Consider the following 17,947-nt stretch of genomic DNA (forward strand, 5'->3'; position numbering starts at 1 on the left):
GCAGAAGTAGCCTGCAATGACGCACTTTAGCCACTGCGAAAGAGGGGGAGCTACACTCATTGGAAAGCTCACTCAGATCCAGGTTCCAGCCCAGAGTTCAATAGTTTGTCCACAGTTTTAGCATTTAGACTTATATCCCGCTTCACAGTAGCCCCTCTAAGTGGTTTGCAGAGAGTCAGCCTCTGGCCCCCAACAATCTGGCTCCTCATTTTACAGACCTTGGAAGGATGGAAGGCTGAGTCGACAATCACTAGCCCAGCTGGATCCCCCTTCTCTCACCATGGTCATGCCACACCCTTGGTAGGTCCCACTGGACACCGCATTGCTATATAATCAGCAGGAGACTCTCTCTCTCTCTCACACGCACACTCTTTCCCTCTCTCTCTCCCAATGGATCCCTTGATCCTTGCCTGAACCCCTGCTGGAACCTGCAGCAACTTTAAAGAGGTCCCTTCAAATGGCAGCAAAGGGCTGCAAAATGTTTTACTACCACACGGTGGGTGTGGCTTATTTTGTGGGTGTGGCTTGCCGGTCATGTGACCAGGCGAGAGTGGCTTGACGATCATGTGACAGGAGTAGCTTAAAGGTCATGTGACTGGCTTAAAGGTGGCCAACTTAACGTCACTCACCTCAAGGGTTTGGGTGAGGGTGCCTGGCCTCTTTTTGCCTCAAAGAGAGACAATTTCCCTCTCTATTTGCTATTACTGAATATCCAAAATATACTATTTAATTCTATGTATGTATGCTATATGTGCACATGCATATTACACACAGGCACACAAAAATATATATGATCTACTATATCAACTGTATCTGTATGTACACACACGGACAGCTCTTCTAAAATTCTACACATTCAACCTCATTTACTGCAATAGAAAAAACATATGCATATTACACACAGGTACACAAAAATATACATTATCTACTATATCAACAGTATGTGTATGCACATCTCTTCTAAAATTATACACATTCAACCTCGTTTACTGTGATAGAAAAAACATTCCCAGAGCCCAGAAGGGGAAGAAAGAAAAATTCAAATGTTTTCCACCGGTTCTGCATACCTGACCGTACCCGTAGGAGCCCATCATTGCTCTAGATCTCTGTGCCACCCTGAAGACTGTGGACCTCTCAACACTTTTTGTCTTCTTCATTAAGTGAGAATCCTCACATTATTAGCCTCCCTCCCAAAATATTTCTACCAGTTCTCCATACCTGACCGTACCTGTAGGAGCCCATCACTGCTTCTGGGATAGAGACTCCCAGGAAGGATCTCACTCAAGGACCTCACCTGCTGTGTCCCCTCCCCCCCCAGGTGGGAGAGCAGCACACTCACCTGTCCAACTCTGGGCCCTTGTCTGGGGTGTTGAAGCCCAAATAAACACCTGGAGGTGGAGACTGGAGCAGGAGGAAGTCGCTCTGTGCAGAAGGAGGACCTCAGCCAGGTCTTTTATACCCCCAAACCACAAAACCCCCAAACGTGAACATCAGGGTGTCATGTGTTACCAACCCCACACAGGCACAGACACACGTGTACATGGGTTGTTCAGAGGCTTTCATAATGTAGCTGTCATTTCAGCCAGTTGGTGCGTCCTCCATGTGCTTCGTTTAGTAATGTTTGAGCAACACTTGTGAGCCTGTGGTTTTGCTCCCTCCTGCATTGTGCCTAAAGCACATGGGAATTACACAAAGCAAGCCATGCCTCTGGCCTTATGCTTTTTAACTCTCCTGCTTAGCCCAGCTATGTGTCCATTCCCATGCAAAGCTATTCCCATGCAAAGCATGGGATGGAAAAGGTGGATAGAGGAGAATTATTTTCTCTATCACACAATACTAGGACGAGGGCCCCCTCCCTAAAGCCCATAGGTAAGAAAGGGAGGACAAATGACGGGAAATATTTCTTCACCCAGACGGTCCTTGGTTGATGGGATTGAGCTTCAAGGCAGCATGAGATAGATTCATGGATGCCAAGTGTATCATAGGTGGTTATTGAAACGGATGTCCAAGTGCCGCCTCTATGTTGGTGGAGGCAGGCAGGGTCCCCTTGGGTCCCATTTGTTGGGGGTCAGGGGAAAAGGAGGGTCTTGCCTTCTCCTTCTGCTCAAGATCCCCATGGACAATTGGGGGGCCACTGTGGGACACAGAATGCTGGACTCGATGGGCTTTGGCCCCATTCAGCAGGGCTCCTCTGAAGGTCTTATTTGATTTATATTTTTAGCAAAGGGGATTAATGCTTTTGATTGCATTCCCTGATCACATTTGGCTCCTTCACACACTTGACAAAACAAATAAATAAATAAAAATAAAAATAAGTCTGCTGCAGAAGCGAATGGAGGAATTTATAGTCTGGGCAAAAGCCAGACAAGGGGGTGGGTTTCTTTGGGGGGGAGGGATTTTGGGTGAAGGTAGAGACAAATTGCTTTATATTGGAAGGAAATTTATATCTGAAAACCAGGAAGTAGCTTCTTTGCATAAAATATCTAGTAATAGGCTAAAGACAGACAGCTTGAATCCCTGAGGGCGAGTCAGATTTTATTGTTTAAAACATTTATATAGTCACAAAACTATATGTTGAATTCTGGGTGGTTCCCAATCCACAAGTAAAATTAAGTCAGTTATCAAATAATGCAATACATGCCCTATAAAAGATTAAAATTAAAAAAAACCTGGCACCAAAGTTAACTTAGCACACTCTGTCCTTCCTTAAATCCTCTTGTCCATCTCATTTTTAATTTTTTTAAATTTATTTGTTTTGTCCAATACACAATAATACACAATGAAGGTTATAGAGGATATAGTAGAGAAGCAATATGAGATATAGGAGAGACTATAGGACAGGGGACGGACGGCACTATAGTGCGCTTATGTACGCCCCTTACTGACCTCTTAGGAATCTGGATAGGTCAACCGTGGATAGTCTAAGGGTAAAGTGTTGGGGGTTTGGGGCTGATACTACAGAGTCTGGTAATCAGGTCCACGCTTCGACAACCAGATTATTAAGTCATATTTTTTACAGTCAAGTTTGGAGCGGTTAATATTAAGCTTGAATCTGTTGTGTGCTCTTGTGTTTATTTATTTTATTTATTTATTTATTTATTTTGTCCAATACACAATGAGGGTTTTAGTGGGTATATATCTATATACATATAGTAAAATACATGATGAAGGTTATAGAGGAGATACTCATAGTAAAATATATCTAAGAAATAATAGAAGATATAGGAATGGAAATGATAGAAGATATAGGAATGGAACATATCAATGAAAGAATAGAAGAAGAGATATAGGAATAGAAGAAAGGGATAGGAGGTATAGGAGAGCAATAGGGCAGGGGACGGAAGGCACTCTTGTGCACTTGTACTTGCCCCTTACTGACCTCTTAGGAATCTGGATAGGTCAACCGTAGATAATCTAAGGGTAAAGTGTTAGGGGTTTGGGGATGACACTATAGAGTCCGGTAATGAATTCCATGCTTCGACAACTCGGTTACTGAAGTCATATTATTTACAGTCGTATTTGGGGTTCAGATTCTTCTTCCCAATGTGTAGGACAGAGCATTTGCTAGTTGAGATTTGGAGTTGCCATGTGTTAGACCACTCAGAAACAGCATCAAGGTCTTTTTGGAGAGTAGTTGTGTTATCGGAGGTGTTGAAGAGTTTTACATCATCGGCGAAGAGGACACAGTTGCTTGTGATGTAATCGCAAAGGTCATTGATGTAGAGAATGAAGAGCATTGGTCCCAGTACACTACCTTGGGGAACACCGCTTTTAACTGGGACGGGGGTGGATATGGTGCTTCCTATTTTGACCACTTGTTGTCTGTTTGACAGGAATGCTGTAATCCAGCTATGGAGGGATCCTGAGATGCCATAGGATTTATGTTTTAGGAGTAGTTTGCGTGGACCACTGAATCAAAGGCTTTGCAGAAGTCAATATAAATTGCATCTGTAGATTTCCCTTTATCTAGATGAGTTGTCCATATATTTTTGCAGTGGAGGAGCTGCAGGTTGCAGGATAGTTTGTTGTTGTGGTTGAAGCTGAAGTAGTCTTTGACAGGCAGGACATTGCAACATACTTAGATCATGTTTAAGGCGTCGTAGTTCTAAGCTTTCAAGACCCAGGATTGTAAGTCTAGTTTCGTGGGGGATTCTGTTTCGAGTGGAGGAATGAGGGGCTCTTCTGGTGAAGAAGAAGAATCCCACCCCTCCTCTTTCCCCTCTCTTATGCTGTATCTCTCTGCAGCCAGATTGCAGGGACCAGTTTCATGTAGAAGAACAAATGCAATCATTTCTTTGGAGCCTGCTCAGCCACTGTGTCGCTAATTCATTTCCTGGATGTGCTTGAACCATGGTAATTGCCAGCGTTTTTGTGGTTTGGATGCACAGATTAATGGCCTTGCTTAATCTCTGTCCAATGGCTTGTCACGAACACTCTGTTTGTCCATGATGAACCTAACCTGGGTCTCTTCCTGCAGGCACCTCTGGAATCTACATAAATGTTTCCTGGTTTTATTCCCAATGCGAGGCGGCCAAGTTGCTCCTGCTGCTGCAACTGGAGGCTGAAGGCTGCCGACTTCTGTTTATTGATTGATTGGTTTTGTCCAATACACAATGAGGGTTTTTAGTGGGTATACACATAGTAAAATACATGATGAAGGCTATAGAGGTGATACTCATAGTAAAATATATCTATGAAAGAATAGAAAAGAAGATAAAGTAATAGAACATATCAATGAAAGAATAGAAGAGAAGATAAAGGAATAGAAGAAAGGGATAGGAGATATAGGAGAGCAATAGGACAGGGGACGGAAGGCACTCTAGTGCACTTGTACTCGCCCTTTACTGACCTCTTAGGAATCTGGACAGGTCAACCATGGATAATCCAAGGGTAAAGTGTTGGGGGTTTGTGGATGACACTATGGAGTCCAGTAATGAGTTCCACGCTTCGACAACTCGGTTACTGAAGTCATATTTTTTACTGTGGTTTCCAACTCTATCATTCTCTTCTTTTGAATTAAAATTATTCCCAGGGTGAGGTCAAGAAAACAGTCCGTCCACTAAAGAAAGAAGACAACAAGGAACTGTCGGGCAGCAGAGAGAAAGCAGAGCTGCTCAACTCATTCTTTGCACCAGTCTTCAGACAAAACGAAACTATTGTCCATAACTGTAAAATACAGACTAGAAATTAAAATTTACAATTTTAAAAAGCAAGACAATGGTACGAGCATACCTGTTAGATCTTGATGAATATAAATCACTAGTACCTGATGGATTACATCCCAGAGTTCTGAAGGAGATGGCAGATGTTATCTCAGAATCTTTGTATCAGACAGTTCTGGTCACCACACTTCAAAAGAGACACTGAAACTCTGGAGAAGGTGCAAAAAAGAGCAACCAAGATGATTAAGGGATTGGAAACCAAGACTTACAAAGAGAGACTGAGGGAACTGGGCATGGATAGCCTAGAGAAAAGGAGGGCCAGAGCGGACATGATAGCAGTCTACAAGTATACGAGGGGATGTCACAGAGAGGAGGGGATCACTTTATTCTCCAGGGCACCAGACGGCCGGACGAGGAACAACGGCTGGAAGCTGACCAAGGAGAGATTCAACATGGAGATAAGGAGGAACTTCCTGACAGTCAGAGCGATCAACCAATGGAACAACCTACCAGCGGATGTTGTGAACTCCAACACTCTGGACATTTTTAAGAGAAGATTGAACTGCCACTTGACTGGTGTTCTCTAGGGTTCCTGCTTGGACAGGGGGTTGAACTCGATGGCCGTCATGGTCCCTTTCAACTCTAACAATAAATAAATTTAAAAATATTGGCGTACTGGGGTACTACCAGAGAATTAGGAAAGAGCTGATGTGGTTCCCATCTTCAAAAAAGGAAAAAAAGACGGGGGGGGGGGACACAGACCCAGGAAATTACAAACCAATCAACATAACATTAATGCCTGGGAAGATACTGGAAAAATAATAATAAAAAACAGTTCTGTAAACATCTAGAAACAAATGAAGTTATAACTAGTACCAGCAGAAACAGGTCATGCCCAATCAATCTTATTTCATTCTTGTACAGAGTGATCAATTAGTAGACCAAGAAAATGATGTGGACATAATAAACTTCATCAAGGCATTTGACAAAGTAGCCCACAACCTGCTTCTTAGTAAAAATATGGGATAGACAGCTTCACCCCCAGATATATTTGTAACTGGCGGACAAACCACACTCGGTGAGTCCTCCTTAATGAGACTATGTCTACATGGAAGGAAGGAAGCAGTGGGGCACCACAAGATTCCACCTTAGGCCAAGTGCTTTTCATTATCTTAATAAATGACTCAGATGAGGGAATGAAAGGGGAACTCATCAACTTTGCAGGTGGCACTAAGTTGGTAGGAATAGTCAACACCCCAGAAGACTTGAATGATGGGCTCTATCCAACAACATGACATTTAATGTGGAGAAAAGCAAGGATTTACACCTGGGCAGGAAAAACCAAAGGTAGAAATAAAAATGAGGCCAAACCTAGCTCAAGAACAGTTGCTGTGAAAGGGGCCTTGGGGTCCACACGAGCCAGCCACATGCAGCAACAACAGACAAGAAAGCTCATATAACAGAACTATATAGTCAAAATCACATGGAATATTAGTACCACTTTATAAAGTCTTAGTAAGATGACACCTGGGATACTGCATCCAGCTTTGCTCACATTACAAAAAAAGATGTTGAAACTTTGAAAAGAAAAGTTGAAAGAAAAGCAACTAAGATGATTAAAAGCCTGGAGAGAAAAACAGATGAAGAAGGGTTGCAAGAGTTGGGCATGGACAGCCTAAAAAAAAAAGAAGGACTAAGGGTGACATGATAACAATGTTCCAGTATTTGAGGGGCTGCCAGAAAGAGGAGGGGGTCAACTTATTTCCCAAAGCATGAGAAGGCAAGAAGAGAAACAATGGATGGAAACTCACCAAGGAGAGAAGCAACCAGGAATTAAGGAGAAACTTCCTAACCCTGAGGACAATTAACCAGTGGAACTCCTTGCCTCCAGAAGTGATGGGTGCTTCGTCACTGGAGATTTTTAAGAAGGGACTGGAAAGCCATTTGTCTCGGACAGTCTAGAGTCTCTTTCTTGAGCAAGGGATTGGTCTAGAAGACCTCAAAGGTCTCTTCCAGGTCTATTCTAATTGATATGGTCACGTTTTCTCCATTTCAGGGTTCCTTCTCCCTCAGTAATATCAAAATTATCTCAATAATTGTGGGGCTAAACCCAGCCCAAATCATGCCCTTGGACATGTTGTGATCTCCATGGAAGATGAATGCTTGACTTACTCCCAGTGTCAACACAAAAGATGCCTACCCTTCTTGACCTTCCAAATCCTAAAAGTCTTGTTAAGGACATTGCCTCTGTTCCCTTCCTAGTTCAGTTGAGGATGCTGGATGGACCACAAAGAGGCTCACCTGTGCTGGTCAACCCACCCTCGGAAGACCTCAGCCATGGCAGAAGAAGAATCACCTTCTCCCAAAGTTCTCCCACAGCTGGATTTGGACACAAAGAGATGAGAGGTGGCCTCAGCCAAAACTCTCCCCACAGAGCAGGAAGGGAGACATTTAGAAGCTCATTCCTGGTTCCTGCATTACCTGTAACAGGTGGTAACTCATAGGTGGGGGGAAATGTGCCTTTGTGTGCAGGCCTTGAGAATATTCCTGCAGGGAGTAGAGCTGAGAGGCCACTTAGCAGTGACCCTCTAGGGGGAAACTCACATCTGGGACTTGTTAGCTGGCTCCGGGTTCATTAAGTTGCACCAGGGCTGGGAGACACAGCAGGAGAAAGAGGGCAAATCTGACTAGCTTCATTCTACCTTTGGCTCCTGCTGTAGTTTGTAGCTGGTGTTCCAGAAATGAATCCAAGTGCACATTGCAAGAGGTCATGTTTAAATCCCCTTTCCCTCCCTTCTACATGCGCAGAAGCAAAAATCCATGAAAGTAGCCGAAATCTCGCTCTCTCCTGTGACCTCGCGCAAGATTTGGCTGGCTGTGCATGTACAGAAGCCAAATCTCACGCAGGGGCACGTCGGGGGCACACAGCTGTGCATGCATGTGGGATTTTCCTACCAGAGCCGCACAACTGTGAACACCGGCTGCTTCCCGCCACTGCAACCACCCTCCCCAAGTCCCACAGTCCTTTTACTACTTGTGGAAGGCCAAAGTCTCTAACTCCAGACAAGGGCTTCGGCCTGACAGCTACATTTATGTGAGCGATGTACATCTGGAATTATCCCCAACCTCTGCAGCCACCTCCTCTTCCTCTGGTCCACCAATAATTAATAATAATAATAATAATAATAATAATAATAATAATAATAATAATTTATTAGACTTGTATGCCGCCCCTCTCTGAAGACTCACAACAACAATAAACAATGCAGTACAAATCTAATAATTACAAACTGTAGCTAAAAGCCCACTATCATTAAAACAATCAAAAATTACGCTATTGTCACCATACATAAATCTTTCTAGTCAGAGAGGGGATATATTAATTACCCCATGCCTGGAAACATAGAGTCTTGCGGAAGGCGAGAAAGGTTGGGAAACACTGTTCCCAATCAATCAATCAATCAATCAATCAATGCATCTGATTAAACCCCCAGGAGTAAACGTTCTGTACCCTTATCATGTTCCAAAATTAGTGGTGCAAAGAAGCTTCTTCCAGGTTGTTAATCAGGAGCAGAAATCCTGAAGCGAAGCCATTTGTGTCTCCCTCTGCCTCCTCTCCCCCCTCTCCTTCCTTGCCTATAAATGCCCCCCGTTCCCTTTGCAGGAGGACAAGCCTGGAGTGGCCACTGAGCAGACTTGCTACCTGTGGAGGCAAAGGGACAGGTGAGTGCAGCTCTCCAGGTGAGGCCCCTCCATCAGTTCTGCCTTTCTTTCTCCATCTGAAGGGGCTGTTGAAGGGGCTGCATCTGAAGTCCAGGTTCCAGCAGGGGATCTGTGGGAGGTGGGGAGCAAGGGATCTGTGGGGAAGAGCCTTTCTGGGGAAAGAGGGTCCTTCTCCCCTTTATAGAGTAATGCAGGATCCACTCTGACCCACCGAAGCTGCTGGGGGACCAAGGAGGCAGACTGGATTATTAGATTTGTATGTCGTCCCTCTCCGAAGACTCGGGGCGGCTCACAACACAAGCCACCCTGAGTCTTCGGAGAGGGCGCCATATAAATCCAATAAACTGAAACCTAACTTTTCCTGAAGATTCCCTCTTTCTCCCCCACCCAAGATCCCCCATAGACCCCTGTCTTAAGGACCTTCCTACAGACCTCTGCTGGAACCAGGACTTTGCCTGCAGTTCCTTGCAAGAGGTCACTTCAGATGGAGAGAGAGAAAACAGAGAGAGAGAGAGAAAGAAAGAGAGAGAGAGAGAGAGAGAGACAGAGAGAGAGAGACAGAGAGAGAGAGACAGCTTCTTCTTCTGCCCTCCCTGTTCTTTTCTGCAGGAAAGGAGACCATGGGGAGATTCATCTTTGTGAGCCTGGGCTTGCTGGTGGTGGCCTTCTCCCTAACAGGTGAGTTCCCTCTCATGTCCGGAGAGGCCAATTCTCTTGCCTCTGACCCCCTTCCTGCTTAGACCTCCCCCACTTTCAAACTCCCCTCCCTGGAATTGCTTCCATTCCCATTTGATGTGTTCCAGAATTTAGAGCTGGCCTTCTTTCTCTGCTACAAGGCCCAGTGCTGTTGGCCACAAGGGAAAAACAAAGCAGAATTAATGCAATCAAAATTCAGACTCTTTAATTGATAGTTAAAGGTTTAATGAAAGATAGGTTATCATAGCTGATGAATAGTTTGACAGTGTTGAGGGAATTATTTGTTTAGCAGAGTGATGGCATTCGGGGAAAAGACTGTTCTTGTGTCTAGTTGTCTTGGTGCGTGGTGCTCTATAGCGACATTTTGAGGGTGGGAGTTGAAACAATTTATGTCCAGGATGTGAGGGGTCAGTAAACATATTTTGCCAACCCCTCTCATCCTATACTCACATCTTCAGACCCACATAAACCACGTTTCAGCAGCCTAGCTAGGTTGCAGCCAAAGTGGGGATAAGTGTTGCTAAGTCAGACCGGCTGATGAAACTTCACAACTGGCACCAGAGATCCAAGTGGGCAAAGGTTAAACCGACTTAACCTGGTTCTTGAAGGAATCCGTTTTCACTGAACAACAAACCAACCCAAAAGGACAGACTGACAGACGTCACGTACTTTCAGAGGAATTAGCCAAGGCTAAACCAAAGGCACCTGCTCTGTTTGCAGCCCAAGCCCTTTTCAATTCATTGTCATCAAAGATGTTTGCAATGTAGGACTGTAAGCAGAATCCACTGTCTCCTCCTCCTCCTCTTCCTCTTCCTCTTCCTCCTCCTCCACTCTTGGCCATCTTTTCATGGGGCTTCCTCTCTTCCCACACAGGAGCCAGACATTGTCCCAGTGATCAGCTCTCCATGCAAACGTTTTGCTACAAGGTCTTTGACCACCACAAGAACTGGAACGATGCTGAGGTTAGACGTGCTGTGTCTCTGTGAACATCCTAGGCCAGGCGGAGGAGAAGTCTAGGCACAGCCCTCTAAGTCCCCTCTGGGTGGGCTGCAGTGGAGAGCCACTAGGCTGTGTGCATGAAAAGGACCCTTATCTCAGGGGACTCTGAAACGCGAGTGTTCTCTGGGTGAGATACTGCTGTGGGCTTTCGTGGCTGGTAGCCGTTGGGCAGTGCAGAGCATCAACTCGATTTCCTGATGTTTCACTGGCAACTCTGGTGGCATCTTCAGACCTTCTGTTATGTTCTAGCACCGAGGCCCCCAGAAAATAGATGCCCACCACCAGTTTTCAATAATAAAGGATTGACTATTTACAAGACTTATTTAGAGTTCAGGTTTGTTCAAATGAAAACTTAAATCTTTCAAACGGCTTCGCTGAAATGTTTAAAGGGTCTTATCAGATGGCTACAGTCCTAGTAGTAGATAAGCATAAGGGTAATTACCGTAGTTTTGGAGCATAAGATGCACCAGAGTATAAGTCACACCTTAGTTTTGGGGGAGCAAAATGGGGAGAAGAATCTGCTTACAAGGTGTTCATCTGGCCAGCATGCTTAGCCAGCACATTATTTATCCCCTGGTTAGGGTTTAAAAAAAGCCTTATTGGGAGAGAGTAACAATGAAAGAGCTTGCAAGCCAATAAGAGCTGGGAACATCATTAGCATATGGTTAGGGCTGGAATGAAACAGTCGGAGCAAGTAGAGCAATGGAAAAAACCCTGCAAAGACTTAGGGCTTGGAAAACATTCTTTGCAGAGAGTAACAATGAAGGAGCTTGCAAGCGAGTAAGAACTGGGAACATCATTAGCATCTGGTTAGGGCTGGAAAGAATTCCCTGACTCTTTGATCACTTTCACAAACTAACACACACACACACACACACACACACACACACACACACTTGCTTGCCTCCTTAACAAGTGCCTTTCTCCCTTGTGGCTCCTTCCCAGATGTACTGCACGAACTACAGGCCAGACTGTCACCTCGCCTCCATCCATAGCGTTGAAGAGTCAACTGCCTTGGCTGGATATGTTTCCCGCAATCTCAGAAGTGGCGGAAATGTCTGGATTGGATTTCATGACCCATCTCAAGTAGGTCTCCTTCTGTTGCACATGTTCACAAATCCATACTTACCATTTCTATGAGGCTTTTTAGATGGATCTCCCAATAGAAGGTACATATCTCTCCCACAAAAGCTCTCACCTTGGACAAAACCTATGAACAACGTGATTTCCTCCAATGCTGTGTCTCCTGGCCCTCACCAACATTTAATTTAATTTAATTTAATTTAATTTACCATGTTTTGGGAGTATATGACTCACCTTAGTTTCAAGGGAGCAAAAGGGGGGAAATAATCTGCTTACCAGGTCTTCATTTGTATAGTGTCCTTAGCCAGCACATTGTTTTATCCCCTGCTTAGGACTTTAAAAAAACTTTATTCAGAGAGTAACAATGAAAGAGTTTGCAAGCCAATAAGAGCTGGGAATATTGTTAGCACCTGTTTAAGGCTGGAAATAAACTTATTCAGAGCAGATCAAAGCAATGAAAAAACCCTGGAAAGACTTAGGACTTGGAAAACATTCTTCACAGAGAGTAACAATGAAAGAGCTTGCAAGCCAGTAAGAGCTGGGAATATTGTTAACACCTGGTTAGGGCTGGAAAGAAACGTATCGGAAGGAAGTTAGAGCAATGAAAAAAACCCTGGAAAGATTTATGGCTTGGAAAACATTCTTTGCAGAGAGAAAGAATGAAAGAGCCTGCAAGGGAAGAGCTGGGAACATTGTTAGCAGCTAGTTAGGGCTGGGGGGGGAGGAGCTACACTCAGAGTATAAGACACACCCTAATTATCAGCCCCTTTTAGGGAGGAAAAAGGTGTGTCTTATACTCCAAAAAATACAGTATAAGCCATCCAATTCTTTCCAGACTCTGGGCGGCTGTACAACAATTAAGTCTTCGGAGAGGGGCGGCATACAAGTCCAACTAATAAATAAATAAAATAAATTAAAAAATAATGTGAAAACAATTAAAAACCTTGATACGAAAATCATTCATTACTTCTTTGGCCAGAGCTAGGTGGTATAGCTCAATGGCCCCAGACCTGCCAGCAGAGCCAGGTTTTAATGGCTTTCTGGAAGGCCAGGAGGGTGGGCGCATTCTGGATCTCTGGGGGCAGTTAGTTCCAGAGAACTGGTGCTGCCACAGAGAAGGCCCTCCCACGTGGCCCTGGCAGCTGACATTGCCTAGCCAATGGGACCCGGAGGAGGCTAACCCTGTGGGCCCGAATCGGTTGCTAGCAGGTGTACGGCAGAAGAAGGTCCTGTAAGTAGTCCTACCCCCTTGAAGAACTGACTGTTGTCTTTTAACCTGCAAAGATCGGGTCCTTCTCCCTCCCCCATCTCAGGATCCAGGCCACCTCTCACCCTCAGCTCCTCCTTCAGTCTGCCTTCATCTTCAGGGTCCATTGAAGGGTCTCGAAGGCTTCTTGAAACTCTGGTGGGTCGTTAATTTTGGGACTGCGAGTCTCAACCTGGGAGTGTTGTTCTTTCTTCCCCTCCATTTATTTTGGGCAGAAATTGCTCCTTTCATCCTGTGCTCTGTTCCTTTCCATTCATGAAAGGTGCTTGGTTGTGTAGAAAGAAGGTCATTTCCCTGGAATTGAGCTCAGTTCCAGGTGACTTTGTGAATACAAGTGTTTCTTTGTGACAACAACACAGTGGTCCCGAAAAGAAATCAAGAACCAAGGTTGTTCAAATGTGTTGTGTTGTTACTAAGAATTCAAAGATAGACAAAGATCATTGCAGGATGAAAAAAGCCAAAGGCCTTACTTTATTAGTGAAATAATAATAATAATAATAATAATAATAATAATAATAATAATACTAATAATAATAATATTATTATTATTATTATTATTATTATTATTATTATTATTATTATTATTTATTGGATTTGTATGCCGCCCTCTCCGTAGACTTGGGGCAGCTAACAACAATGATAAAAACAGAATGTAACAACCCAATAATAAAACAACTAAAAACCCTTATTATAAAACCAAACATACACACAAACATACCATGCATAACTTGTAATGGCCTAGGGGGAAGGAATATCTCAACTCCCCCATGCCTGGCGGTATAAGTGAGTCTTGAGTAGTTTGTGAAAGACAGGGAGGGTGGGGGCAGTTCTAATCTTCAGGGGGAGTTGGTTCCAGAGGGCCGGGGCCGCCACAGAGAAGGCTCTTCCCCTGGGGCCTGCCAAACGACATTGTTTAGTCAACGGGACCCGGAGAAGGCCAACTCTGTGGGACCTTATTGGTCGCTGGGATTTGTGCGACCAATAAGGCGGTTCCAGAGGTAATCTGGTCCAATGCCATGTAGGGCTTTAAAGGTCATGACCAACACTTTGAATTGTGACCAGAAACTGATCGGCAGCCAATGCAAGCCACGGAGTGTTGCAGAAACGTGGGTGAATCTTGGAAGCCCCACGATGGCTCTCGCAGCTGCGTTCTGCACGATCTGAAGTTTCCGAACACTTTTCAAAGGTAGCCCCATGTAGAGAGCGTTGCAGTAATTGAACCTCGAGGTGATGAGGGCATGAGTGACTGTGAGCAGTGACTCCCTATCCAAATAGGGCCGCAACTGGTGCACCAGGCGAACCTGGGCAAATGCCCTCCTCGCCACAGCCGAAAGTTGATGTTCCAATGTCAGCTGTGGATCGAGGAGGACGCCCAAGTTGCGAACCCTCTCTGAGGGGGGTCAGTGGTCCCCCCCCAGGATAATGGACAGACAGATGGAATTATCCTTGGGAGGTAAGACCCAAAACCACTCTGTCTTGTCAGGGTTGAGTTTGAGTTTGTTGACACCCATCCAGGCCCCAACAGCCTCCAGGCACTGGCACATCACTTCCACTGCTTTGTTGACTGGACATGGGGTGGAGATGTATAACTGGGTATCATCGGCGCATTGATGATACCTCACCCCATGCCCTTGGATGATCTCACCCAGCGGTTTCATGTACATATTGAATAGCAGCGGAGAGAGGACCGACCCCTGAGGGACCCCACAAGGGAGAGACCTAGAGGTCGTCCTCTGACCCCCCACTAACACCGACTGCGACCAACCGGAGAGGTAGGAGGAGAACCACTGAAGAACAGTGCCTCCCACTCCCAACCCCTCCAGCCGGCGGAGAAGGATGCCATGGTCGAAGAATGTGAAGAATGCCAAGAAGCTAAAAGAGCCAAAAGCAGCAAGTTATCCTAACTAATCCTAACTAATCCTAAACGTATTTCACACAGCATCCTTTTAAAATTCTCTTTTCTCTATAACCTAACCAGCTAATACACATGCACAGTTCATCATGATGCTGAATTAACAAACATGCCAACGTCTATAGATAATGCTGCAGGTATGTGATAAAAGTTTACAGGAAACCTGTGAGAAAGCTAGGCAAAGGAATTTGTCTAATGGTACCAGATAGTACTCCCATCCCTTTGATGATATCACCATTCCCGAGAACATGAACTTTCCCAGAACTTTTCCCAGGCCTACCCAGAAATCCGTAATTGCAAAGCCTGAGCAAAACGCATGCTAACTTATGCTAACAGCATAATGTGAACCAAGCACTCATGTGCAGTTTCAGGTCACATCTGGGTTTGCCCAGCAATATGGCCTTTCACCTACACAAGGAATACTACACAAATGGGTACGTGTCTAATCCATGCTAGTCTCCTCAAGAATCTGAACGTCTAACAGTCAAAGTCTTCAGTGATAGATGAGAGTCAATAGAATACACGATGGCTGGTCCTAGGTCTCTAAGGTGGCTTCCCTGTCATTACAGAGAGGCCAATGGACGTGGGCAGACAGATCCGCAACCAACCACGCAGCCTGGGCAAGAAACGAGCCTGATCGCTCGGAGGACGACGAGTTCTGTGCTCAGCTCCAACAGGGTTCAGGTGAGCCAAGATGTTGGGGGAAGCAGCTGGGGTGCAATTCAAAGCAAGGATGAGGATCTTGGAACTATGGGCAACTGTCAACCACTCCTTATTTATTTATTTATTTATTTATTTAAAACAGTTATATAGGTAGTTATCGGCTTACAATAGTTCACTTAATGACTGTTCAAAACTACAATATCAATGGAAAAACTTGACATGAACATTTTTCACACTTACAACCTTCGACGCATCCCCGTGGCCACATCATCAATATTCAGCATGCGGGCCTTCAGTTTGACACCCCTGAATTAGTGCATGACATGATTGGATGAAAAGAATCCTGTAGGTGTAGCTGACTCCTCCTCCTCTTTTCTGCTTAAATGTCCATCAATCTTCTACCCTGAGTTCCCCAATCTTTCTGGCTTTGTGGACCAGGGGAAGGGGGATGGTTCCGTGCGAGTGGCTGGCGAATGGAGCTTTTGCAGACCCTTTCAGCCACTGGTCAGGCAAGTGCAGATGTGTCCCTGTGTTGCTTGCCACTTCCACTGCCCAGTTCCAAATCCTTTATGGCCCAGTCATGAGCTTCTGCTCAGATGTTGGGGACCCCTGTCTAGCCCATCATAGTCAGACAAGTCTCGGCCACTAAAAGAATAAAGAAGAAAAAAGTTGACAAATGCCTTATACACTGTTCTGTCCGGAACAGGTCAATGACCAAAAATAAAGGCCACACACACTTTTTAAACATTGATCATGGCAAAAGTATTACTTCTTAACAAAATTTCAGGCAAAAACTGGTTAACTCTAGATCATTCCATGCTGGAAGCGTTCCCAGCTAATGAGCCACCCAAACTGCGAGCCAAGTGTCCTTGAAATGATTCTGGCATTTTGACCAACCTTACAGTTAAATAAAACTCAGCAGCACATGAAACTGGTATGAACAAAAAGTCTGTGAAAGCAGAAAAATTCACCAACCACCATGATGATAAACATTATTCACCACAACCTCTTTTCCCATGACTTTCCCTTATATACTGGCAAGGTGTGGCCAAATGTCCCATAGATCTGCTAACACCAAGAACCCCTTCTTTTCAGATATTCCTGCCTAGACCACATTCTCCTGACTCTTACATCTAACTGGGGGTACTGCTCCTCTAATTCCCCCTCGTCCTCTGATTCACTCAATCCCACAACTGGGGGTGCTACGGTCTCTGGTGGTTCCTCAGTCCCAACTCTCCCTCACGCTCACTCTCAGACTCAGGTGCTAAGAACACAGGCCTGTGATGCCAGTACTCATCCATCTCTTAATCCTCAAAATCCGTGACTAGCTGAGCCAGACATGGACCACTCACAACATACACTTCAAAACCCAACACACGAACAGCCTAAAAACCCCAAACAAAATAAATTTGATGAGTGGGTATATTATCTGGGTTACTGAATCCTAAGCTCATTTTGACAGATGAGTATCTCCAACTGTGGTGTCCTCATGATCTCCTGAGAATGAGGGGGAGGCCATCAGAATGATCTTATGGGGCTCTGATGGAGTCACTTCCCAAGGGCAATCAACACTTTCTTTTCCTGACCAGGATATTTCCACTGGAGGGTTTCGAACTGTGAGAAATTGAAGCCGTTTCTCTGCAAGTGCCCATAGCTCCTCTTCCTGCTCCACATTGATGAAACCTTCGCTTCATGGATGTTTTCTGTAGCTTGGACCTGATTTTGCTCATCCTGGTGGACCAGAAGATCAAATAAAATCTGACTGATCTCTTTTATTCTGCAGAGCCAGGAGACTGTGGTGATTTCAATCCTCTGCGTGGCAAGGGCTGGCCTTAATGGGGAGCGGTGCTGCTATGTTGCTCTCTTGCAGGTTCATCTCATTTTAATTGGAAGGTTGGGAACCCAGTTTCTTGCCCCTAAAACATTTTACATTGATGACCCACGTGGTTTCCTGGGTCAGATACGGAGCAGACTGAGTTCACATGGCTGCATTCTGGACTATCTGTGGTCTCTGAACCCTCTTCGAGGGTTGCCCCATGTAGAGCACATTGCAATAATCAAGACTGTAGGGGATGAGGGGATGAGTGACTGTGCTCTCCTCCAGAAGAAACCTTGGAAAGGGGGTAGGAGAAGAGAGGAAGAGGAGGAGGAAGAGGCACACTTTTGAGCTTTCAGAGCTTCTATTTTACTGAAAGAGTAGTAGATGCTTGGAACAAACTTCCAGCAGACGTGGCTGGTAAATCCACAGTCACTGAATTGAAATATGCCTGGGAGAAACATAGATCCATCCTAAGATAAAATACAGGAAATAGTATAAGGGCAGACTAGATGGATCATAAGGTCTTTTTCTGGCGTCAGTCTTCTAGGTTTTTATGTTTCAGAACTGTGGGAAACCCTCACGGCTAGCGCTTGAGAGGCTAGGCCAGTGATGGCGAACCATTT

General features: G+C 44.9%; 1 protein-coding gene across 1 annotated transcript; it reads left to right on the forward strand.

The window, feature by feature from the left end:
- The first annotated feature begins 9,494 nt into the window (after nt 1-9,494).
- On the forward strand, nt 9,495-17,212 carry LOC139168845 (C-type lectin lectoxin-Thr1-like). The gene is made up of 5 exons (XM_070754588.1): nt 9,495-9,563; nt 10,455-10,543; nt 11,526-11,666; nt 15,412-15,526; nt 17,095-17,212. The coding sequence occupies exons 1-5, from the start codon at nt 9,506-9,508 to the stop codon at nt 17,157-17,159; spliced, it is 468 nt and encodes a 155-aa protein (XP_070610689.1). The 5' UTR covers nt 9,495-9,505; the 3' UTR covers nt 17,160-17,212.
- The last annotated feature ends 735 nt before the right edge of the window (nt 17,213-17,947 follow it).

This window comes from Erythrolamprus reginae, chromosome 6, assembly GCF_031021105.1.
Source record: "Erythrolamprus reginae isolate rEryReg1 chromosome 6, rEryReg1.hap1, whole genome shotgun sequence".
Taxonomy (NCBI): Eukaryota; Metazoa; Chordata; class Lepidosauria; order Squamata; family Dipsadidae; genus Erythrolamprus; species Erythrolamprus reginae.

Bases quoted from the DNA above. Each gene is read 5' to 3' on its own strand.
- LOC139168845 (XM_070754588.1), top strand. From the start codon at position 9,506: ATGGGGAGATTCATCTTTGTGAGCCTGGGCTTGCTGGTGGTGGCCTTC. The intron at 10,544-11,525 runs GTTAGACGTGCT...GCTCCTTCCCAG, and splicing joins AGAACTGGAACGATGCTGAG to ATGTACTGCACGAACTACAG. The intron at 11,667-15,411 runs GTAGGTCTCCTT...CTGTCATTACAG, and splicing joins GATTTCATGACCCATCTCAA to AGAGGCCAATGGACGTGGGC.